This window comes from Puccinia triticina, chromosome 5A (assembly GCF_026914185.1).
Source record: "Puccinia triticina chromosome 5A, complete sequence".
NCBI lineage: Eukaryota > Fungi > Basidiomycota > Pucciniomycetes > Pucciniales > Pucciniaceae > Puccinia > Puccinia triticina.
Window position 1 is genome coordinate 1,695,235 of NC_070562.1, and position 23,657 is coordinate 1,718,891.

At 49.4% G+C, this 23,657-nt stretch overlaps 3 protein-coding genes across 3 annotated transcripts; 1 reads left to right on the plus strand and 2 right to left on the minus strand.

Annotated features, from left to right (window-relative positions):
• Window positions 1-1,188: 1,188 nt before the first annotated feature.
• On the minus strand, window positions 1,189-2,955 carry PtA15_5A194 (uncharacterized protein; the record flags this gene model as incomplete). The annotated part of the gene is made up of 7 exons (XM_053168928.1): window positions 1,189-1,244; window positions 1,366-1,475; window positions 1,599-1,919; window positions 2,028-2,277; window positions 2,416-2,593; window positions 2,680-2,824; window positions 2,891-2,955. The coding sequence occupies 7 exons, from the start codon at window positions 2,953-2,955 to the stop codon at window positions 1,189-1,191; spliced, it is 1,125 nt and encodes a 374-aa protein (XP_053020176.1).
• Window positions 2,956-7,796: 4,841 nt separating this feature from the next.
• PtA15_5A195 (uncharacterized protein) lies at window positions 7,797-9,984 on the plus strand (the record flags this gene model as incomplete). Its single annotated transcript, XM_053168929.1, has 13 exons — window positions 7,797-7,938; window positions 8,061-8,067; window positions 8,138-8,211; window positions 8,297-8,400; window positions 8,484-8,601; window positions 8,671-8,814; window positions 8,891-8,916; window positions 8,986-9,138; window positions 9,213-9,246; window positions 9,324-9,372; window positions 9,442-9,663; window positions 9,750-9,879; window positions 9,952-9,984. 13 exons carry the CDS (start codon window positions 7,797-7,799, stop codon window positions 9,982-9,984), a joined length of 1,236 nt encoding a protein of 411 aa, XP_053020177.1.
• An 879-nt stretch (window positions 9,985-10,863) lies between these two features.
• PtA15_5A196 (uncharacterized protein) lies at window positions 10,864-13,024 on the minus strand (the record flags this gene model as incomplete). Its single annotated transcript, XM_053168930.1, has 6 exons — window positions 10,864-10,987; window positions 11,068-11,216; window positions 11,335-11,793; window positions 11,923-12,027; window positions 12,106-12,222; window positions 12,308-13,024. The coding sequence occupies 6 exons, from the start codon at window positions 13,022-13,024 to the stop codon at window positions 10,864-10,866; spliced, it is 1,671 nt and encodes a 556-aa protein (XP_053020178.1).
• Window positions 13,025-23,657: the final 10,633 nt, after the last annotated feature.

A 23,657-nucleotide genomic window follows, 5' to 3' on the forward strand; every position in this document is an offset into this window, starting at 1 on the left:
CCCTTGTGTCCAATTCCTCAGTGCCATTGATGCACATAATACTATTGAAGCTGCTGACACAGTGAAATGTGGTAGCAGGAAGCAAACAATCAAAAACTGTCACTACAACCATCCAAAGCAGCAGACAAGGTTTCTCAATGCACACTTGTGTTAGAATTCTGCCTCATGCCCAGAAGAGGGCTCATTTCCACTGTTGTTTTTTTCCTTTCCAGAGGGTCTCCTAGCCAACTAGGCCCCCTCTCTAGGCCCCTTGCCATAGCTGTATTTCCTCTGCTCCCTCATGAAATAAACCCTCACTCAGTTCCGGGCCCATATCAGACAGACATGCTCCTTTGGAGACTTCCGATCTTTTGTTCTGAGTCCCCGAGCATCTTGTGCAGACTGCTCTTGAATTCATCAGCCCTTTTCTCACCTCATCCTTGACTTCAAGTCACTTGTCTTTCAACTTGCTGGGCTATTCAGGTAGCTTTGTGGCATCTTGCAAATAGGCTGTTTCAAAGTAGACCCGCGCGTGCATGCAGGTCACTTTGCATAACCCAGTTTTGCAGGGAGACTGCAAGTCAACATTCAACATTTGAGTTGAACGCCGGCTTGCCTTGCCTTGCAAGTTGCATGCGCAGTTCTACTTTGAAACCCCTTAATATTGAGTCAGGATGTTGCACAGGTCCAATTTTCCAGGAAAAATCAGTGCCGTGGAAGGCTTTCTGCAGACCTGTCCTCCTCCTACCTCCAGGTCCACATGAAATCAGGAAAGATTTAGCCAAACAAAGAGCAAGATCTGGCTTTTTCCTTCACCCTGTCCCCTTCCCCCCCCCTCCCCCCCCCCCCCACCTTGTTCTTGGCACCCCTCAAACCCCCAACTCACCCACACCCACTCTTCACACCACTTTTGCTGCTACCTCATCCAATCTTCTGGTGCTTCTGCCCCTTCCCTTGTTTCCGTCTTTTGTTTGAGATGAAGATAGGCATGAAAATGAATGATCCCTATTCTAACTTCTTTAATAAAACATTTTCTTTTTGTGTACATATCTCAACATAGTCTTTCATAGACCAAGACATGAGAAGATAGTCTAAGAGTCTGTTGTTTTTCATCTCTTTTGTTGTACTACTACTACTACTACTATTACTACTATACTACTCAAGAGAAAAGAGGGAGCAAGGGGATAAGGGTCCTACCAGAATAAGAAATTAAGAAAACTGACGACCAAAGAAAATAAAGAGTACCCAGAGGAGAGCGAAGGAATCTTCAGTTTGTACCAAGAGAAAAAGAAAGGTATATATATGTATATATATATTATTAAAGAGAGGAGAGCTGGTGATGGTTGGGATTGAGGTACGTTTTGAAGAGAGTTTTCGATCCAGTACCTTTCCCCGCGCCCGTGCCACGTTCGCGTTCGAGAGCGAAGAGGGTATCGTTTAAGCCGACGGTCTCGGCGAGATGAGCGGGATGGATATCGGAGAGGATGCCGCCGAGTCTTGCGGTATTCGAGGAATGGGAAAGATGGGTGTTCGGAGCGCCGGGGAGGTCGGATTTTTTGGGTCGCTGGGAGGAGGAGGAGGAGGGCCGAGGGGGAAGAGCTGTGGAGACTGAGAGGGACTGTGGACGGTCGGCATGGGTGGGGCCTTGGGTGTTGGTGGGCGCGAACTTCGGCGCAGGAAGGTTGGCGACCAAGGGGGATGACAAAGGCTTCGAGCCAGCAGCGACGACGCCTCCAGAGAGCCAAGAGTACTTGGACCTGCCGCCAACGGAGCGCATGGCGGTCTGATTGGACTGGCGTGCCCGGGCGTCCTCGGACATGTTCCGGGCCAACTGGCCGGGGCCTTCGCGCTTGCGCTTCTTCTTCTTAACCGGGCCCGTTTTCTCGTGCGTCTCGCCATGTCTTCCGGCCGCCTCGAGACTAGCGGAGATGCTGGCCTGGCTTGGGCCCCCCTCTGGGCCCCCTCCCCGATCGCCCTCCTGGCCCTCCGTCGCCGCCTCCCGCTCCAGCCGCGCCTTCCGCTCCTCCTCCCCCTCCACCCGTGCCAACATGCTCAAGATCCGCTCCGGTTGTTCGTACACGATCTGGTCGTACATGGCCATCGGCTCGCGTTCCTTCTGCTTGCCCTTCTTCGGCGGACTGGTCGTATACAATGGCGGCGGGCGGAGATGGGAGGAGCTGACTCGATGGTCCTTCGCTCCGATCGAATCGACAATCAACGAATGGATCCGCGCCTCCGCCGCTTGCGTTAACACGTCCAGAATCGCGGGCTCTAATGTCTTCAATTGAAAGGAGGCAGCTGTTTTATTTTTTTTGTCACCCTCAACCGTAACCAACGATGACCAGCCAAAGAGGGTAAATATTAAGCACTGATCAAGAACAGATGATAGAAGGGGGTAGAGTGTGTGTGGGTGGGCATGTGGGTGTTGGGTCTAACCGATGTGTTGTACCATTAAGGTCAGGGCGGGTTTATCTAAGAAGTCTAAGATCTTGACTCGGGGTGTTTTCAGCCAAGGTTGTTGTTGATGAGGAAGATGGTGTTGGCATGAAGTTGAGTAACTACGATTGGCGGTCCGATAAAGATTAGATTGCGTCCGAGCGAGTTCTTCTTCGGCCTAGAAACGTAACCCCAAGAAGTGATACGCCAAATAAGCGGCTTAGAGAGAGAGATCGAGTTTTTTGGGGGAGGAGGAATACTGACAGCAATGTCTACTCCGGCAATCCCGACGGCGTCGTTCATCGCATCGAAGTCTGTCTGCAGGCTGTTGTTGTTTGTAGCCGATCCAGCCGCGAAGGAGCCACTGCCGCTGGCGGACGGTCTATGGTCGTCAGTCGAAGAGCTGGCACTGGTGTGCGGAGATATCAGTTTATGATGCTTGAATGGGCTGCTTGGTTGATTTTGATGTACTGACTTTTGTAGTTGCTGTAAGGGTGAGTCTAGTTTCGATCGTTTTGAGGTGGGTGAGTTTGTGCTCATACTAGTGTTGCTTGTTCGTTTCTGCTCGTTTCCGTTTGTGAGATGTTGCTGATGATGGGGTTCGTGGGTGGGTGTTGACTGTGTTGGCTGAAACTCGAAGCCTCAGTTGCCCAGTCCTATGTAGCTCAAAGGAACCCTTCCGCCAACAACATTGGAGATGGCCACGGGTACCCGTCGGCGGGTACCCGGAGCCCGCCTGGCGGGTGCGGGTGCGGGTGCGGGTGTTGAGTTGTGCCAGAAGAAAATGAGCGGGCACCCGCCTTTCTGACTGGGCCATATGCAATCCATACAGATGCATCTAAACTTAACACAAGTCAAGTCAGAGCACAAGCGGCTAGGCCTAAAGCGCCTGGGCAGCGCGGGAGCCCTCTGAAAGAGGGAATTAATTATCCCCACTTTTTGGCTGTATCAGTTTAACCCATTTGGCTGGGAGCTTTTTTCAATTCCCTCTGCACCTTTCCTCTTGCCCCAAAGGAAAGTGATAGAGTTGAGTATTCTCTTTCAAATGATGCTTTTCTCATTGCTTTAATGTCAAAAACCAACCAGTAATAAATTCTTGAAATACAATTTTTTGGAAGAAGACACCTGAAGTGAGGGGATAAACATACTTGTAGATCCATGATATTCACAATGACAGCTGAATCTTAGAAAATCAAAGTTTATTAAATTCCCAACAACATGGCAAAAAAGATCCAAGTTTTGGTTTCCAGCCTAATTTGGCCACTGTTGAATAGATTACCCTCAAACACTAGGTGCCACAGATAGACTCTCCAGCTTGTGACAGTGCAACAAGCAAAAAAGAGTTGGCATTTTGTTGTCTCAAGAAGGGGGCTAATAAAGCAAAGGAGGGGCCCTGCAGCAATGGTGGGCCTTTACTATACTTTACTATAACCAGGCCCTTCCAGTAGAGTATAGATGTTTTAATCATCTCCAGTACTTTACTGCTTATAGTAAAGGATTTTTTTCCAATGGGCTGATATAGTAGAGAGCCCTATTAAACATGTTTCAACCCTAGTTATTTAAATAACCAGGGTTAAAAGCGGGTTTAAATGCACTTTTACCCCTGCTTATTGAAATAAAAAGGGGAAGAACTAGGTACAAATGCCTTTTTGTGGTTATAAGGAGCCTTTTGCAAGCTCCCATCAACAAAACAAAACAAATTACTTTAAGTGATACTGTACCTGTATAAAAAATTAAAAAATCAAATATGTGTTATAGTAAAGAAAAATTCTTTATTGATTGGAGTGCTATCTGTTATAGTATTGAGCCAAAAACATCTACTATATCTTTACTTTACCAATAACTGTAAAGTAAAGGCCCATTGTTGCCTGCAGGGAGGGTCCAGGAAAAAAACTGGAACCCCTGGGGCGGGGGAACATTGCCCATCTCAACCTCCCTTTGTATACCTGTTGACCAAAGCCTGACATTGGTCTGTAGCTGACCTTGTCTCCACCTGCCACAAATACAAGTACTTGCCTGAAAATTCTCAAAGTCTAGACACCAAGCGTTGGCAGTAGAGATGGCCTCTTGCACCCGGGCACCCACCGCGGGTGCGGGTACCCGCCTGAAATTTTGCAAAATCTCAACACCCGCACCCGCACCCGGCACCCGCCGGCGTGTGCTCGGCGGGTATACCGGGTACCCGCTCTGATATACTCACTGCCGGTGAGAAATCCCTCCCGGTCAGCAATACATACACTCGCTGACCGGGAGGGATTACCACAGTCAGCAAGCTCATCGCGATGGCCGGGAGGGAGTCCTCCCAGCCATCAATTATATTGATGACCGAGAGGGAGGACTTCCTCCCTGTCATCGCAGCGAGTATATTGATGACCGGGAGGAAGTCCTCCCAGCCATCAATTATATCGATGACCGGGAGGAAGTCCTCCCAGCCATTGATTATATTGATGACCGGGAGGGAATCCTCCCGGTCATCAATATACTCGCTGACCCGGGAATTCCTCCCGGATTCCCGGGGGTATAGTACCTCCTTGACCGGAGGGATCCCTCCAGTCAAAGAGTGCACAAGCTTTTTGACGGGAGGGACTCCTCTGGTCAAGGAGTCCCTCCGGTTGAGGAGGTGTATACACCTCTGGGCGGAGGGATCGCTCCACTTGAGGTGGTATGTACACCTCCCACCTCTTCAAGTGGAGAGATCCCTCCAATCCATCTGGCCCACCAAGATGGGCGGGTACCCGTTTTTTTCCTGCCCAAAAACTGAACACCCGCACCCGCACCCAGCACCCGCCGGCGGGTGCTGAGCGGGTGTTCCGGGTACCTGCTGGTGGGTGCCGGGTACCCAAGTGCCATCTATAGTTGGCAGTTACATTGTGGTACATTACAGAGGGCTAATTGGATACTGTAACTTTCTTTTAGTTATCCAAATTAGCCATTTGGGTAATGTAACATAACATAAAGTTACTTTTTTTATTTTTGAGTTTTTGGAGGTTTTGGTCCTTGGATAACATAACTTTTTTGGGGTGAGGATTTTTGTTGAATAAGTTTAAAAAGATTCTTCCCTTGAATAATAAATTTAGCTTACACTGCGGGCATCTTGATGCTGCTGCAGCTTGCAGCAGCCAAATTTTGCGCGGGGTTTGAATCCCTATGGAACTGTCAGATGTTACTGCAGGCTGCAGCAACAGTGAGGTTTACACAGTCAACACTGGGAAGTTATGTTACCAGCAACAGGTAACGTAACAGTTTTCTCATTGTTACCGTTACCGTTACTGTCAACACTGGCTTGATACATTATCTTTTTTTTGTGAAAATTGGAATTCCCTCTTGTTACATTATTGGAGCAGGGAAGAAAAACACTGTTACTGAAAGAAAATTGAATTGTTACTGGTTGATAGAAGTAACAATAAACAAATCTTATTTTTTGGTTGAGGTTGAGGGGACTAGAGTCAACAACTCTTTCCCTGCCTCCACAAAGTCATGGACTGGCCTGAATCAGACAAGGGGGCGACCATTTGTTTTGAATATTGGGACTGATTAAGCTTCTCACGGGCAAGGACAGATGAGGCTTGTGTTGATTGGCAGAGTTGGATATTGGACTGGTCAGATTTGTTCCCATTTTTCTCTGCATTTGAATCTTGGACATTTGGTCCAGCTTCTGTGGTTTGAGATGTCATCTTCTTGGCTGGGTTGTAGTTGAGGTTGCTTGGGGGAATGGTTTGGTCTAATTTGGTGGAGAAAACTAGATCTGGCTAGGCCCGGACTAGGCAAGGGTCACACAACAAACACAGCTCCCCCGGTACCCCAGGCCTTGGGGGCCCTCCAAAGCTCCTGTGGGGTTTCCAGTCTGACTCTCAATTGACCTTTCCAATAGCAACTGCTGACAATGATCTCACTGCTCACCATCAGAAAAAAATCTCAATCAACAACTAGCAGACCTTTGAGGCACTTACAGTGCCTCAGAGTGCCACTAGTGTCCAGCCCGCCCTTGGATTCCGATCCAAGGGCTCAAGTTCCAGGATATATCTAACAGGGTTCTTAAACAATATTGGGCAATGGCACTTGCACGCAAGTGCCAAGCAAACTCCCATGGTGGCACAGCCTTGGCGTGCATGTTCAGCGCAATTTCCAAGCAGAATACAGAAATGTTGGCCACTGAAAGTCTCCTGTCCGGGAGTACTACTTGATACGTGAGGGCGTTGGTCCTGATGTGGATGTTGTATTGCAACACCGTCATGAAACCATGTCTCTGTATGATGCCCTCCGCATTATGCTTGTGGGCCAGAATCCACACTGCAAGGTTGGCATGGGATGGTATCTTACTGATCGCGCTGTAGAATCCCTGGTGGTTCACGGTCCATTCTTGATAAGATTGGGTGTATTCGCTAGGGCAAGGGTACCCTTTGTAGTGATTTTTGTCTCCGTTAAACTTGTCTGACTTGGATCGTTTAGCCCCAGGCTAAATTTCAAGCTTAGGCTAGCTAAATTTAGCAAAGCCTAAACCTGAAATCAAGCCTGAGGTTTGTTGACCCGGGGGTTAGCCCGGACCAATGTGATTGCTGGCCTTAAGCTCCCCAAAATCATCAACCTACTCGACGAATGTGAATGCTCTTAGGAGAAATGGATTCAGAAAATTGGATTTTCATGCCCGATGGCACTGGCCATAAATTAGGGGGGTTCACGTAAGGCTGATTTCGCAAATCAGCAACCAAAACCAGCAGATGCAGCTTTTGAAAATCGTGAGAAAGCAAAAAGGTTTGGCTGGGCAGCTCCCCTTTGGAAGCAATCTGCAAGGCATAAACCTTACTCACAGGTGCATGAGCAGACAAAATCAGCATTGCTTTTTTTGCAACGTGAACCCCCCTATTGCCCCCTCTCCATCTCTCAGCAACCAAGAATGATGCACCCCAAGCTGAGGATTGCTGGGTGCGCGTGGCACACTCGCCATTTGCTGCTGCAGGCACTTGGAAAACGAAAGTAAGAGGTTGATCCGGGTGAATAGAGCGCTTGAGTTTTACTACATACATCCTTGGCTTGCTCGACAGAGCTCATAAGAGGTGATGGTGGTGAGGCATCTGCCATCTGATGAGTCCCTTTTTGGGGGTCTTGTTGTGCTGTCTGTGATGTGCAGTTCTCTCACCGCTCCTCTGGCCTGCACCGCATACATCTACCCAGCACGGAACTGCTGTATTTCTGTTTGTAGACCCTCAACCAGTCACCAGCAACCCACCACAACCACCAACAACCACCTCAGATCTAACCATCCTCGACCAGAGACGAGCGTCACATCTTCCGATAGATAAGATATCCCATCCACGCACTTCCTCAATCTTATCCCGAAAAACCAGACTGCCATCGACCTGGAAAGCTACCCGAAACCTAAAATGGCCAACTACCCCTACAACCATCCTGCCTCCCAGTGGGGTCCACCTGCATTCTCAGGCCAGCAAACTCGTCAACAACCGTTTGCCGCTCCATCTGGCCCCCCACCCCCGCAATGGCAACCGCCACCAGTCCCCCCTCCAGGTCTGTCTTTCTCTGCACATGCATACCTCCATCTTGAAAAATCATGAACAGAAATACTGATTGGCCAAATATCATTCCTTCCTTTCGACCTTCAACCTCGTCGAATTATCCCAAATATCTAGGTTTTGGGTGAGTTGCTAAAGTCAAGATCACTAGGTCTCCCGGCCAGTCACTGATCTTTTGTTTTACTTTCTCGCAGTGGCGGCTGGCAACCACCAACAGGCCCACCACCTCCGACGAACGACCATGCAAGACCCTATCCTGGCCATTACGGTACATCCACACGTTTTCTTATGCCAGAGCTTTGTTTCATTGTCACGCCACCCAAAACTTACATCTAACATCTGCTTCCCATCAGGCCACGGTAACCCTCCGACATCATATCCGCAAGCATACAATCAAGGACCACCAGGTGCTCACTATCAACCGCCCCAAGCTACCCGAGGGGAACCGTACTTTCAAGTTTCGTCCCCACTTTTTATTCGGGATGATCGAGAACTCGTGATTTCCGCGTTTCTGACCACACATCTTGTTTGTCATCACAGTATTCGAATTGTACCGGTCGTCGCAAAGCGCTATGCATCGGCATAAACTATGTTGGCCAAACTGGTGAACTCAGGGGATGTCACAACGACGCTCTGAATATGCAGAAGTTCTTGATCGGTGCGCACTCATTCTCCCATCGAAACTTTTCTACCTCAGACGCTCATGGCTCTTCATGACCTCCTACAGAAAGATACAACTATAAACAAGAGGACATGGTTATCCTCCTCGATACGCCGGGTGCTAATGCCAGACAGGTCCCGACCAGAGCTAACATAATCTCTGCTATGCAGTGGCTTGTATCCAATGCTCAACCTAACGACTCCCTCTTCTGTACGCATTTATCATTTCAATTTGATTCGCCGTCCAAATTCTTGTCGTATTTTCTAACACCTGCCCTCTTCTTCAGTTCATTTCAGTGGTCATGGCGGCCAAGTACATTCAACTGTTCATGCTTTGTGATATTTCTTCTCATGTCACTGAACGAGCTCTTTGTTCTCACAGACCGAAGATTTGGACGGTGACGAAGACGACGGGTTCGACGAAGTGATCTATCCGCTCGATCATAAACAAGCGGGCCACCTTGTCGATGACGATATGTTTGCTATAATGGTAGCTCCATTACCACCTGGCTGTCGACTGACTGGAATCTTCGATGTTGAGTGTCTATCTCATTCTACTTAACACATAAAATTACACGCTCACTGACCCCTTTAACTTTTTTCCCTTAGTCTTGCCATTCTGGTACCGCACTGGACTTGCCATGTAAGAGCACCAATTCATACTTGCGTTTTTATTCAGCCAGCTCAACATTAAAATCTCCCCGGCATGTCACATGTTAGATGTCTATTCGACGGAAGGAAAGATCAAAGAACCCAATCTTTTGGCCGAGTAAGACTACCGCCCCTCTTTGACTGTTGATAATAGCTCTTTCTGACCGCCTTTCCTGATTCCTCGCAGAGCTGGACAGGGTGCACTGCAAGCAGGGCTATCATATATGCGTGGTGATCTTGGTGGAGTTGCCAAGGGCCTGATGGGTCTGGGCAAGAAAGTGATGTCTGGAAACAAGGCGGATAAGATTTCCAAAGCCACCCGGACCAGTCCCGCAGATGCGATCCAATGGAGTGGATGCAAAGACTCTCAAACCAGTGCTGATGCAGTCGAAGCTGGATCAGCTACCGGGTACGTATTTCTTTGTTCCCACCACTTGCACATTCCTGCTTAATTGTATTCATCCTAATACGCCTATGATTTCATCTTTCTGGTAGAGCCATGTCATACGCTTTCATCACCTCCTTGACTCAGGCCCCTCAACAAACTTACCAGCAACTCTTAGTGTCTATCCGACAGATCTTGGCCAACAAATACTCGCAAAAGCCACAACTCTCGGCATCCCATGTAGGCCATATTTCCCCCAACCTCCATTTTTCTTTGGATTATCTGACATTTCGCTTGTTTTCCTCCTCATAGCCTATCGATACCAATCTCATGTTCGTCATGTGAATGACTCGTTCTCTTCAGCTTGCTAACATTTCGGCCTCAGGCTACAAGATTCCTTTTTTCATACATGTGCATTTGCTCCTCGGCTTGATTTTTGTCATACTTCCATACTTGAAACAAAGTTCCCTTACTTCTTTCAAATTAATTTCCTGATTAGTTATCCACTTGGATTTTCAACATAGCTTGTTATCTCTGTAAACTGCATCGAGTATCTCTATTTCTTATCCAGGTGGCTAAGAACTGCATCGCAAAAGATTATCAGCAGGAAATTGTAGATGATTCCTCCAATTTAGTAGTCCTTGGTCCAGTTACGTTTTCTTACTGATAATGTGTACATGATCTATTACTGTAACCCCCCGTGGTGTGTTTGTCATATTAGGTTTCATCCAGTGATGCTGAAATCATATTGGTTCAGCTCAACAAATTCACAAATCAATCCTTAAGGGAAACAAAATCTGACCAAAAAGAAGAAAAACTGTTGTAGTTTGACCACAATAGGGATCTTGAATTTTGCAGCCGGCTATCTGCAGTAAATTATCTTGGTCCAACTTCAATCAAGATAAGACAGAGAGTATCTTTTATGCACTGTGAGATTACTTGACTTGGTCATGATGGTGACATAAAAACTGCACATTTGTATACAAAAGGAGTGATAAAAAAGATGGGTGTTGTAATCTCTTCAGAACATGTCTCCACCTTTTACTCTCCTTTTGTTGAAGACAACATAAAAGATAAAGACAGAGATGGGAACAGAGGGGTTGGCAATGTGAAGGTTTAAAAAGGGTATCTGAAAAAAGACATTATATCTAGATAAACAATGGGAGAGAAAGATTGAGTGGAGGACTATGTAGTTTTCATTTTTGGAGAGCCATTATATAAAGTTCATGCGGATGGGGCAGATGACTTTTCGGGCTGATCTTGCTGATTTTCTGGGGTTGGATTTGTTGTTGGTGGTGGAGGAGGGCCGACCTGGCCAGCCAAGAAGCTTAACAAGCTGCCTTTCATTCTAGATTTGTTCAGCCAGGAAAGAACCGTTAGCATTAGGCTGTATTGACAAGCTGCAAAAGTGATTGGGGGATACGCAACTCGGCCATCTGTCGCTCTCTATCTTCTTCCATCAATTTCTTGAACGTGCTCTCGTTTTCTTTCCAGTACTTTTGTTCTTCTACGTATGCCTGCTGAGCTCGAGCCCTGTCTTTTTCTACTAATAGTTGGGGTGTCTCATTCGCATTGGCCTTAGAAGCATGGATGTTTTTTTGAGTTAGTGTTTGGCTATTCAGAGAAAACAGGAAACCCAGCTGGTAGAAATCATTATGGCCATTTACGGGGCGGAGGTTGGGAGGGCGGACTCACCGAGCTCAATCCGAATAGTTGACGAAGATCGATATGGAATCTCGATTTGCGTTTCTCCTGCTCTTCATGCCATTCCAACAGGAGTTCCTTTTTCTGTCTAGCCTCCGACTCAGCATAAGCCCGAACAGGATCCCGTCCTTGATAAGCCCTCGCGACGTCGCGGACATCGCCAACCGCATTGAACACGATGGCCTCTAGGAGTGGAATCAAATCGACCAGGCCAGTGTCTTGCGGATCTCCGTTCCATTTGGGAATCAAAAACCCATTGGTCGGGTGTAATTGGACGAGGCTTGGATCAGTCTCAACGTAGACCACTTTCCTCAAGTCTCGACCGAGATAATCCAAATCCTTTATCAACTGCGGTTTGATAATCCCTTTAGTCCGGCAACTCTCTTTAAATAATTTATATGGAGCACAATAGCCATAGGGATCTAGCTTTTCACATATCGGCGCTGCGGTCTGCATAGTTCCAAGTATCGAGAGTAGACCAAAATGGAAAAATCAGCTTTTTGTGCCTCTTCCACCAAAGAAAAACACTGAAGCCATTCTGCTTCCATTGCGTGTGAATGAAATGAAACAGAACTTAACATAAGCTGGCTGTGTCGTGAAGATTACGATCTCGTACAGCTGAGATAAGTAGCTCAAGAAATAATCCACACCTGGCCGTTTCGCCGTTCTCCAGCCATGTTCACGCTAAAATACCCGGCAGAAAAGAAACCAGAAATCACGATGAATATGCATGCCTAAATGAATATATGAGAGTTTACATACATCCCAACTTGAGTGTACTAGCAGATCATCTAGATCTACAAGAAGGGTGTAAGGCCGTCCATGTGGTTCCGGTAGTGGGGCTGGCAAGAGTGGATTCCATGCGGGTTTATTGAAGTACTAAAAAAGACAATCAGATATCTTAGTCAGATTACATTCCCAAGTCACAAAGAGAGAGATAAGACTCTGAGAAAAACCAGCTGACATCAAACAGGTCGAATAGACGAGCCTGGAACCTCGATGAACGAGTGCCGTCCTCATCCTTCCCGAGCATCCGTTTTTCGGCTTCATTGTCCCACTCTCGGCCCTGATTCCAGGCCCAGATACCAGTTAGGGTGAGAATCAATGAACCGAACAGGCGAGTGACTAGCTGCCGGCGTTGATCGGTTGATGAGAGTGGTCTCTTGCCATCCAGTTTGGATTTTGCGCCGGTTCTTCCTGGTGGTGGCGGGGGTAGGTCGGATGTTACCTGGAGCATCTCGGCGGCAAGGGTCGAGGAGGGTGTCTCCATGGGAAGTTCGGGATGTTTTGATGAGAGTGCATCCGGGCTCGATCGGGGAGACTTTGGTTTGGTGTGGCCAGAGGAAGATGATTCTTGAGATACAGATTTAGGCTTTGATTGATCTGAATGATTTTTTGCAACGGGTTTGTTGTTGGGCGGAGACCGGTTTGATTCGGGATTAGATAGCTTGTCACTCTTGCCCTTCTTCGCGGATCCCGTCGAACTAGTATTGGTAGAAGTGGGCTCTGTACTTGAGCGGAGAGCCTTGGGATCAAGGGGCGGCTTGGAGGAAGCTGATCGGAGTTGATGGATGAGAAAGTACGATGGCGGAGGCTGACGGAAAGCTGAGGATGGTCTGAAAGGTTGTATTCTAGCACTCCTGAGACCTAGCAGAGATAATCTGAGACCAATGGCACCCATATCAAAAGAACGCAACGATCCTGCGAGTCCAAGTCTCGCGATTTTGTCAGTTGCAAGCTGGAGAGATTTCAAATGGATCGAAGAAAGTAGACGTTAGTACATAGCCTTGTCGATGGAGCCTGATGGAGAAGCCTCGTATGTACTCACTGGATGGTTGCTGGATGAAGACTACCCAGACCGGGATCAACTTGGCAGATCAGAACGGGCAGAAACCGAGGAAAAAGTCAGCAGCCCGATCGAGGCCAGAAACTTTATTCATCTGATGTTTGTATTCAATTCACTTTCCCGGAGGGGGCTCGAGTCAAACCCTCTCCCCTGTTGGCTGAGCCACGGGCCTCCAACCAAGTCCCTCAAGACTTCGGGCCACGGGAGTACATAAGCTGACCTTACGCAGCAAGCCTCCGTCAGGAGGGATTTCATGGACGGTCAAATTTCATTTTTTTTTTTTGGTGCTGGTGGCCCGTCTTGCCCGCTGCCAGCTTCAGCAGGAGCCGCACAGATGATGTGCCTTAAGGCCGGTAAAGACAAGGAACGCGTTATCAGTACGCCGACACAGCGCGCCCACGCCGGGGCGCGCAGTTTGGACCCGGAAACGCTGGGTGATCAACAAGTTGAAGAATGCCGATTGGTACCCGTTGGGGGGTACCCGGCCCCGCTTGGCGGGTACCGCAGGGCACCTGGGCGCGAAGGCTTGGCTCTTCGCTTGGGCTAAGCAACGAGCCGGTTCCAGTGGCCCTGTGACACGAACTTGGAAGCCCCTGTAGTATCGCCCTTGCTCTTGTTTTCCTGCTTGTCTGATCAGGCGCCACACGATTTCTCTGCAGCGTTATCCTCTTGTTTCTTTCTACAAAGCCAGGGCGGCAGGGTATCAAAAGCGCCGGCCTTGCTCGCTGTTTCTCATACAATTCCACTCACAGCAGATCCAAACCACTTTTCCCCTCTCTGATTCACGTCTTCCAAACATTTTCCCCTTCAATTATTTTCAGCAAGATAATCAACTTCAGCAACAGTTATGCATTTATCCATCTGGCTTATATTTTCCTTGATGAGCATGGTTCACGCCCAATTTGACTTCTCAAGGGTCACCAGACCATACAATGAAAATCCACACTACGCAATATCTGGTTGCGAAAACGAAGCCACGTCTATAGTATTATGCGCGAGGCCATCGCACCCTGCAGACCAAGTAAAACATAAGGAGGGCGCGATGGGTAAGCCGGTTTAGGTTCAGCCGGCGTTTTTATTGGCGCTAACCCTTCAATCGCCTATTTTCTGCGATATTTGTATTTGTAGTGGCAAAGGCACCTCTCACCAGCCGTCAGAAGGGGGCTAAACCTTTCTGCAATGACGACTTAATCCTCAACGGACCTCCGGAAGGTGCATATTGCTGCCCTAAAAAGAAGTATAAGCTTCTGGAAACTGGGGTGGGTTTTATATAACAGCGACGATCTGATTCAAAAAACCATCCTTCAATCCCTCTGACCATCTGACCACTGATTCCCCTGATTTGATACCACACAGCCGGTTCCTGCATATCGATCCAGACTCGACGTTGATTGCACGCCACTCAAGTTTGCATGAAATTGAGAGGCTCTTCATCTTTCAGCAATGCATCAAATGCATGGCCCAAAAGCCAGTCAGCCCAACTGTTCCCGATCCTTATAGTAAAGGAATGCATTTTGTGAATACTAGGAATATTAGGACAAGTACTCATATCACCCCGAGGTGGCACCACATGTAAATCCCATCTGCTCTCTCTAGAGCCAATAAGCTACCATCGCACTCAATTTCATATAAATACGTGTAAATTCTTGTTTTTATACACTGATCAAAATAAATTTGTATGCCAAGTTTGAAATCAACATGAGCCACTTGCAGATGTGTCTTAATTTTTTATTGCACAGAAAGGTTGAAAGTGGAGGACTTCCCGTGCAATCTGAGACCCCCGCAGATGTTTTTTTAGAACCAAAAAGTCTATATTTTCGCAGGGAAATCTAGCTTTTTGGGCTCTAGATCACTTCTGGGAGGGCCACATATTTTGGCGGGAAGTCATCCAGTGTTTGCTTATTTTTCCTCTGGCCAAATCAACATGATGCTTGGGACATTTATTGAGCAATATTTAAGTTGTGTCTGCGGGCCCATTCCAAGGTCTCTTCACGGGGAGAAGAGCAAAGAGGCTCCAATTGTCTTTGAATTTGACCCCTATTTTTAATACCAGAAAAAGGGTTTCACAACCATTTTCAAGTCTTACAGTGCATTTAAATTGTTTGCTTAAAAGACCAAGAGGCCGTAGAAGGTTAAATAACTCTTACACAGTAAGAACTTGTGAACTATCACAAGATGAGAGGATAGAAACTAATGACTCAAGTGAAGTGCTTGAACATATTGAGCAAAATGCCACAGATGCTTGTCAACATGCACTGTCCATTCTCTCACACACATACCAAGATCACTGCAAGAACACCTGCTGTTAGGTAAATTTGATTATAAGACTCTCAACGGTGTTTCCGCTGCGCTACACTACAAAAAGAGGCAAAGTAGAGTAGCGTAGCGGTTGATCACTACATGATCAGACCATGTAGCAATAGCGCAGCAGCAACACCGCTACACTACTTGCTACGCGCAGAGATGGTCCGCTACACTCCCGGAGTGATTAGTGTTAGCACAGTGGAAAAATATCCGCTACTGCTGCCAAAAAGCAAAGCGGTAGCAAAACACTGCTAAATGACCGCTGCGTGTCTGATATCCGCTAAATCAGCGGGTAGTGGATACACAGCGCAGCACTGCGTGTCTGCTATCTGCTAAATCAGCAGATGGAGAACGGATCTAGCGGATAGCAAACACGTAGCACCTATTTGCTAGGGCTGTGCACAGACCTCCTGTCTCTGCTTGGACTCCGATCCTCCTCCAGCTGCCAGATCATCCAATCAGGGGTTCAGTAAGCAATAACCCAGAAGAAGAACCACCCTCAACCCCTCCCAACAACCCTGATAACCCATCCAATCCCACACAGTCCACTTGTCAATCCAGCAGTATTTGAACCCGCAGCATGATAAGCAAACCCAAACAAAAAAACCCCAACCAAGTAATCCACACAGGTAGTGGAATGGGTCAAGTTTCTTTCTCTCTCTTCCTCCCCTTTTTTCCACTGCTATAATGATTGATCTAGTCCTTAATGTTTTCCCAGGTTTTTTGGTCCCCTTGTATGTAGAAAAGTGGTGCTACATTGCTGTGCTACGCAGTATTTCAGCGTAATTCTGCTGTGCTACCGCTAAAAACATTGGTCCATTGCTATGTGGACCGCTGAAGTAGCGCGCTACAACTCAATTTTGTTTTACTGGGAAATCTAACAGCAAGTAGCACAGCAACTAGCTGCTATGCAAAGCAAGTAGTGCAGCAACCCAAAAAACTGCTGCCCTAAACGTAGCACAGCAGATACACTGTTGAGACTCTTACTTCTTTAAATCAAAAAGTCCTCAAGAATATTTTCAGCTTTATTAGAAAATTGGTCTAATGCAATCATATATTAGTTGCTTGGAATATTTCACCACCCACCCTCATGAAAGCAAACACATAATATGTAACCACTGTCTGAAAACACAGGTATTTAGTACTAAAAAAGCTTTTATTTCCTTCAAAGTAATACATCATTGGTTATAAACCACATCAATCCTGAAGTGTGACACTTTTAGCCTCCACACCAGTACCACGTGCACCAATACTTTATTATTGAGCTTGATGAAGTTGGTTGGGCTGTTCAACTTCAAGTTGGCTGGGCACACACCCAAGTGTGCCCAACAACTGGTGCATGTACCAGCCAGTGTAGCTTTTTAAAGGGACAATACATAAAGTGCTCTTTGAGGAGTAAAATCCCCTCTTAAGAATTATTCCACCATCCATTGAGGAGGGAAGTTTCTCTCATCAAAGGCCAGTCTGAAAACTGGTCCTTGATGGGGAGAGACTTCCTTTGCTCCTGTGGTTCTTATGTATTGTGGGCACCCCAGAGGCAAGATCTCCTGTGCAGGTTCAAGGGGGTTACAAGGACACTGTCACATTGGTGCCCCAACTTCTCTGTGGTGCAATTAGCTCAAAATTTTGGGTTGGCCTGGACCCAAGGTGACCCAACCAAGTTGGTTTTGGTTTCAGGCAGCATATTCTCAAATCCACCCAGATCCAAACCAACCCAAAGTAAAAGTTGATTTGGGTTCAGGCACCTTTTTTTGCCTGAACCCAACCTGTTTACCCCCTAAGGGTGATACTAATTGGAGTAGAGCTGGGCCCTATTACCCATTGGGGGGTACTAGGCACCTGTTGTAGTGTGCAGGTACCCGCCACAGGTACCCGGGTACAAAGTGCCAGCTCTAAATTGGAGTAGTTTTGTCAGTGTTTAATTCTGGACCACTTAGGTCATCAGAATCAGTGGCTAGATTAATTATTGTGGACTAGCTAGCTTGGATTGCAATTGAAACATGCTAATCTGAGTGGCCAACCACATCAGTTCAGATTAGCGGGGGAGAGCTCATGTGAATGTTCATTGTCATGTGTTATACACATACATGCAGCTTGTATGTGCAGCATTTTTGCAATATGTTATGTCTTTGGCAGTGTAATGCATATTCACTTGCTCCTCACTTCAACAGTAGCATACCAACTCTGTCTCCTACTAACATGTGCTCCTTTATCATGCCGGTTTGCTCGTCCTATAGAACATACTACTCCCCAGCTCCATATCCCCTTTGCTACCGAGCTTCTTCAGCAGGGGACTTGTCGCAAGTACGTCCCGTCTAGTTTCAGTTTTGCTTATCAACCCAGTCTCAAACTATGCTCCGTTTGATAGGTGGGCTCCTCAATCCATAACCCCATCATCATCTTAGATAGGCCCGTTTATCGGGCTCGTAGGATCAGCCCTTTGTGGCTCTGTTGGACTCAAGCCCACCTGGATGGCTTCAAAAGATCCGCCCACACAAGAGCCCGTCGTGCTCACGGATCCCAATCATCCTTTTGTGGTCCGTGAGCACGACAGTCTCTGGCGTGGGCGGATCTTTCAAAGCCATCCAGGCGGGCTTGAGTCCAACGGAGCCACAAAGGGCTGATCCTATGAGCCCAATAAACGGGCCTATCTAAGATAACAATGGGGTTATGGATTGAGGAGCCCACCTACTGGATTGATAAGCAAAACTGAAACTAGACGGGACGTACTTGCGACAAGGCCCCCGCCGAAGAAGCTTGGTAGCGAAGGGATATGGAGCTGGGGAGTAGTACGTTCTATAGGACGAGGAAACCCGCATGATAAAGGAGCACACATTAGTAGGAGACAGAGTTGGTATGCTACTTTTGAAGTGAGGAGCAAGTGAAGAGAGGCAAGAGACTGGGAAGAGAGGCCTTTCTTTATAGCATCCCAGTCTCTCAAAGGGACCAATTACTTGAACACGAACACCCAGCATCTTTCCCCAGATGGGACCCACGGCAAACGACATCGTCCAAGGGTCGAGTTCAGATCGGGCCAAAGTGAACGGGTTGCAAGGCGGCCAGCTCGAAAGAGAGCGTTGTTGGACGGCGAGGCGAGATCTGACAGCTGCTTCAGAGTCACAACAAGGCCGCTCGTGTAACTTCTGAAGGAATACGACGTACAGCAAGGCCAGGAAAGCTTGCGGGTCCGGCAGCCAGAATATCCACCAAACATGCCAGTCCACCTCCGCCACCGGACCTTCCAAACCTTCCAAACCTTCCAAACCTTCCAATTATTCCCCCATCTTCCACCTTTGTCCGTCCCATTCCCCCCCCCCCCCCTCCAGCAACAATTCCCCCCAACCAAATCCCCCCTCCCCGCCCGACCGGACCCACCCACAAACCTGCCAGCCATCCAGCCACCCCACCGCCAACCGTTTTCTTTTTTGCCGGGATCGGTGAGCCTGCCCCCCCCCCCCAAAAAAAAAAAAACCCCTCAGCTGACCTCCCAACCCCCTCCGTCCATCGCCCGGCCCACCTTCCAGACCAGCACGAGGCCGTTGACTGCACCGCCAACGAGATCACAGAATCTCCAGCCTCCGATCTCCATACCGCTAGTGGTGAGCCGTGTGCCGTCACCGTTTGGGGTGTTTCTTCACGCTCCCCCCACTCACCGATGTTTTTTTTTTTGCGCAGATCCAATGGTGTTTGTGAAGTATTCGCGCGACGTGAAGTTCATTGTTGTCAAATTGGCGGTGCGAGGCAAATCACTCGCAGAGATTAATCAAACGCTCGACCACAAAGTCTCGGAAGACTCCCTCCTCCGGTGGAAGAACTTGTACCGACACACCCGCGATGTTGTCAGAGAACCGGCCCTTTACGCCAAGTGGGGTCGCCCATTGGCGTTCAGCCGCGAGGAGGCTGAGTTTGTCCTTGCTGCGCTGGAGGCAGAGCCCACCCTGTACCTGGATGAGATCCAGAATCACATCCAGGCAATGACCGGCACTCGACATCCCATCAGCACCATACAAGCGGAGTTGAAGTACCGCCTTCTCATGACAAAGAAAACCGCCCGGACTGTGAATCCAAACCAATGCCCCGAGGCACGGGCGAACTACGTGGCCCGCGTGAGGAATTATCCTGCGGAATTTCTGGTGTTTGTGGGTAAGCCACTCTCCAGATTTTTTCCAGCCCCCAGGAAAACCGTGGTCTGACCTTTTTTCTTCTAAAGACGAGGCGGGAGTATCGCTTGGGACTCACTCACGTGACAAAGCCTGGGCACTACGCGGCCGCCGCACTCAACAAATCCCTAAGCCCCTAGGGGCCCCACGTGTTTCGGTTCTCCCGGCGGTCTCGTTGGACGGGTGTCTGGAGTGCATTGCTCAGGTAGGAACGATGCGCCGCATCGACATGGAGTACTTCCTGGAGGATGTCTTGGTATGTTGGCCTCCCTGTTTCCTTATCTGCCGAGATCTTCTGATTATTGATGTCTGGCTTTTTGTGTCCCCCTAGATGCCAGTTATGAATCCATTCCCCGGCCGAAACAGTGTCCTAATCATGGACAACGCCCCTATCCACCATGGTGGCCGGATCGCTGAGATATGCGCAAACGAAGGTGTCCTCCTAATGTATCTGCCGACCTATTCTCCGGATTTCAACCCAATCAAAAAGGTGTTTGCCACCCTGAAAACTTACCTGAAGCGGATGGAGATTCTGATGGGGACCCGACAGGACGCTCGGATCATTAAGGATGTGCTCCCAAACGTCGCCAATCCTCGTATGATGAGGAACCTCTTCCTTGGCAGTGGGTACTCTGCAGGGGGCTTCTGATGGTGGGCATCAGCGCGGTGCGGAGGCCCACGATGTCTCCCCTTGTTCCCTTGCTATTATTTTTTGTTCCTTTTATATTATTTTTCTTCATCCTTCCTGATTCAACGTAGGCCCACCTTGTCTCCCCTTGTTCCTTTTCTATTTGTTTGCTTCCTCCTTTCTGAAAAATCAATCCAATCGAGGTAAATTCTAGCAATTTAGCTATATATACCTCCTTTGTGGGGCTCCAGATATTGACGCCCCACATCACTTTAAAGCGGCCCGTAAGTCATCGGTTGAGGCTGAAGTCCCGCGCTTGCTACGGGCAAGTCCTTGTTGGCTGCGTAAGTCAGCAGTCGCCCGTTGGGGCTGTTATCCGCCAAGTCAGCAGTCTCCCCTGGGGGCGGTCTTGTGAGCAGTTTTTCGCACAAGTCCTCAGTTGCGCCTGGGGGCTGTTATCCGCCAAGTCACTGGGTCTCTCTCAGTTGTGTATTACTGTGGCAAATGGCGGATAACATCACTATTTGGGAACAAACAGTAGAAAAAATGAAAAACAGCAATATTTCAGTGGGTAACTGCGCGCGGCACCCGGACATCAATCAGAGCCGGGGTCGATGGTTTTATTTGGACGAGATAAAGGGGGAACAAGATAAAGAGGAAATGGGCCATAGCGGCTAGCAATCAACGCCGGGATCAATATTTTTAGTGATACTAGATATAAGTAGTTTGAGAGTAGATAAAAGAGTTATATTGTAGCCCGGCGGGCCACAAAACCAGGCCTAGCCCGTGCATAATGGCTCCCCGGCAGCCATGAACTAGACGGTTCCGTCGGCGGTGGTCTCATTGATACCATGGCCCGTGGGGTGATCCTCCGTGTGAGCAGGCGGGCCGCTGGCGCTGGCAGAGTCTTGAGGGGGTGGGGCAACCGCTGTGATGGGCGGCTTGTGGGAGATATTGCTTGGATGGGCCGCTGGGGAGTTGTTGTGTGAGATTGGTTGGCGGGGAGGGCTCGTATGTCCTTTTGGGTTGGGGACAATCATGTGGGTCGGAATGAGCCACATGGCCCCCTTGATCAACTGGCAAGCAATTGCATAGGGAAAGCCGAACTTGGTTTCCAATACCCTAGGGGAGGTCTGCAGGAAAAAGTCCCATCGGCGGATGTGGGACATCGCAAGTAACCCGCGGGTGATAACATCCCCCTTGTTGAAACACGATAAGTCTAGAAAGGCTTCCATTGTGAGGGTCTTCCCCGCGTCGTTGAGCGGGTAGTCGGCGGTGGGCACAGACTCGGTAAACCATGAGGCCATGGAATCAGAGCGGGAACAAGTTGCAGGAGTCTTGCGAGTTGGCAAGGCGGGCCGGGTGCGAATTGGGGATCTGGCCCTCCCAAAGTTGAGGCGGCTGATTGTGTGAGCAATGCCATCCCCGTGCGGGCTGCGCGCAATCTTGGGTGCAGGGGATCAATGGACAAACCCCTTCCTATCTACGTCCGACTTGGGCGGCGGGAGGATTTTGATGTTGGTGCTTGCCAAGCTGTTCTGACAGGTCAAACACACGTGTGCAGATGGGTCCGGGCTAAATGGAAGCTCGTCTTGGTGTGAGAGGTCGAGCTTGTCTGCGGCCGCCTGAGCCGCCCCGCTTTTCGGAAACAACAAATCCGCAGAGTCCTTTGTGGGTGACGGCAAGGGAATATCGAATCTGGCCGGAGGGCTGGGTTGCGCCCCAGCGCCTGTCGGGACCACACGTGGCGGTAAAAATCGACCAGACACGGATCTGCGGACCGGCGTGTACACAGGGGTGGAAGGTGTTGATGCCCCAATGGGGGGAGGCAACGTGGCCCTGCTGGGGTCGGCTGTATCCGCAGCCAAGTGCGGGCGTGGGGACCCAGCCCCCACGGAGCTTGCCTGTTGGCTCACCGATGCAAACACTGGGGGCCGAGGGCCCCCCTTATCCACAGCCGGGGTAGATTGAGCGAGCGTCGGGAGTCCTGATGGTGGGTCTTCTGGAGCGGTGGCGGCAGACTTGTGTTTGGACAGGCGATTGGATGCCTGGGCAGCCAACTTGGCCAGGGAGTAAACAACCTCCTTCTCCGAGACGAACTGATCAGTTCTGGACGGGTGATCCTGATCAACCGCCCATGCGCCGTGCATTATTGCCATTGCCCAAGTCTTATATCCGTTGGCGGTGACACGGAAAGATCTTGCGGGGTTGGCTGGGTCTTTGATGCGCATGGACTCGCAATTGCCACCGTAAAGTTGGCGGTGATACTTGTAGAGCTCTTGGGTGATCCTCATGCGTTCCTGAGCATCAACGTCCGCATGGGGCTGACCAACCAAAAATATTAGCCCCTCTCCAGTTGAAGAAAAAAGGTTGTCCGCGACTTACATTGCGGGCAACTCGGACACTGGCCCTTTCAAGCGCCAATCGGTCGTCGTTGGACCCATAGGCTATCGCCAGGGCGTCGGACTGAGCGCGCTCCTGCGCAGCATGACCCAAGCTGTCAATACTCAAGGGAGGGAGCAGTCAGAGAACCTCTGAACTCACAGTTTCCCGGTCTTTGGCCGTTCGGCGGGGGTCGGCCATGATGACCCGGATGATCACCTCAGAGTTGGGCTTCAAAAGGATCGCGTCCACGTAAGAATCAAAGTCCGCGTCCAACACAATGATGGTGTTCCGGCCGACTCCAAAGACGGGATGCTTCTTCACCGCTCCCTGCCACTTGAGGAGACCGTTGGCGTCCATCAAGTTGATGTGCGTCCCAAGATGCGTCTTTGTCTTTCCCAGGGCCACCGCGACATCCAAACGGAACTGCGCCCAGGTGACCCGCTGCACTACCGACGACAAGACGGCGGTGCCATTCGGGGTCACCTTCTCCCAGTGTTTTTGCACCTCCGCAAGCGCTTGCTTCGTGTGGACGACCGCGTTCGGATTGGCCATGGCCAGCTGGCCCGCCACTGTTCGTTGAAAGATGCAGTGCTCAATGTGAATGTTGCGCGGCTGTGGGGGCGGCTCGGTTGGGGGGCCAGTGGCATTTGGGTGGTTGCGTTGGGTTGGCAAACCCTCATAGAATAGCCTGCAGGCAGCCGCCTGCGAGTCCAGTGGCTGGGAGGGACCAAGGTACGACTCCTGTGTCTCACCCGGGACGTTCGCAAACGGCAGCGGCTCCAAGGTGCCCCGGGTGAGCGTAAAACGGGTGGTCGCGGGGGTTTCGTTCTGCATGGTCTGATCAGATGGGCAAACGGTCAGCGATAGTCGGAACGATGCGGGGCGGAGTAGGGGAGGGGAAACGACTCACCAGCTTATCGAATGATGGGTATACAAGGGCCAATAAACTTTTGGCGGTGCAGTCAACGGCCTTGTGCTGGTCTGGAAGGTG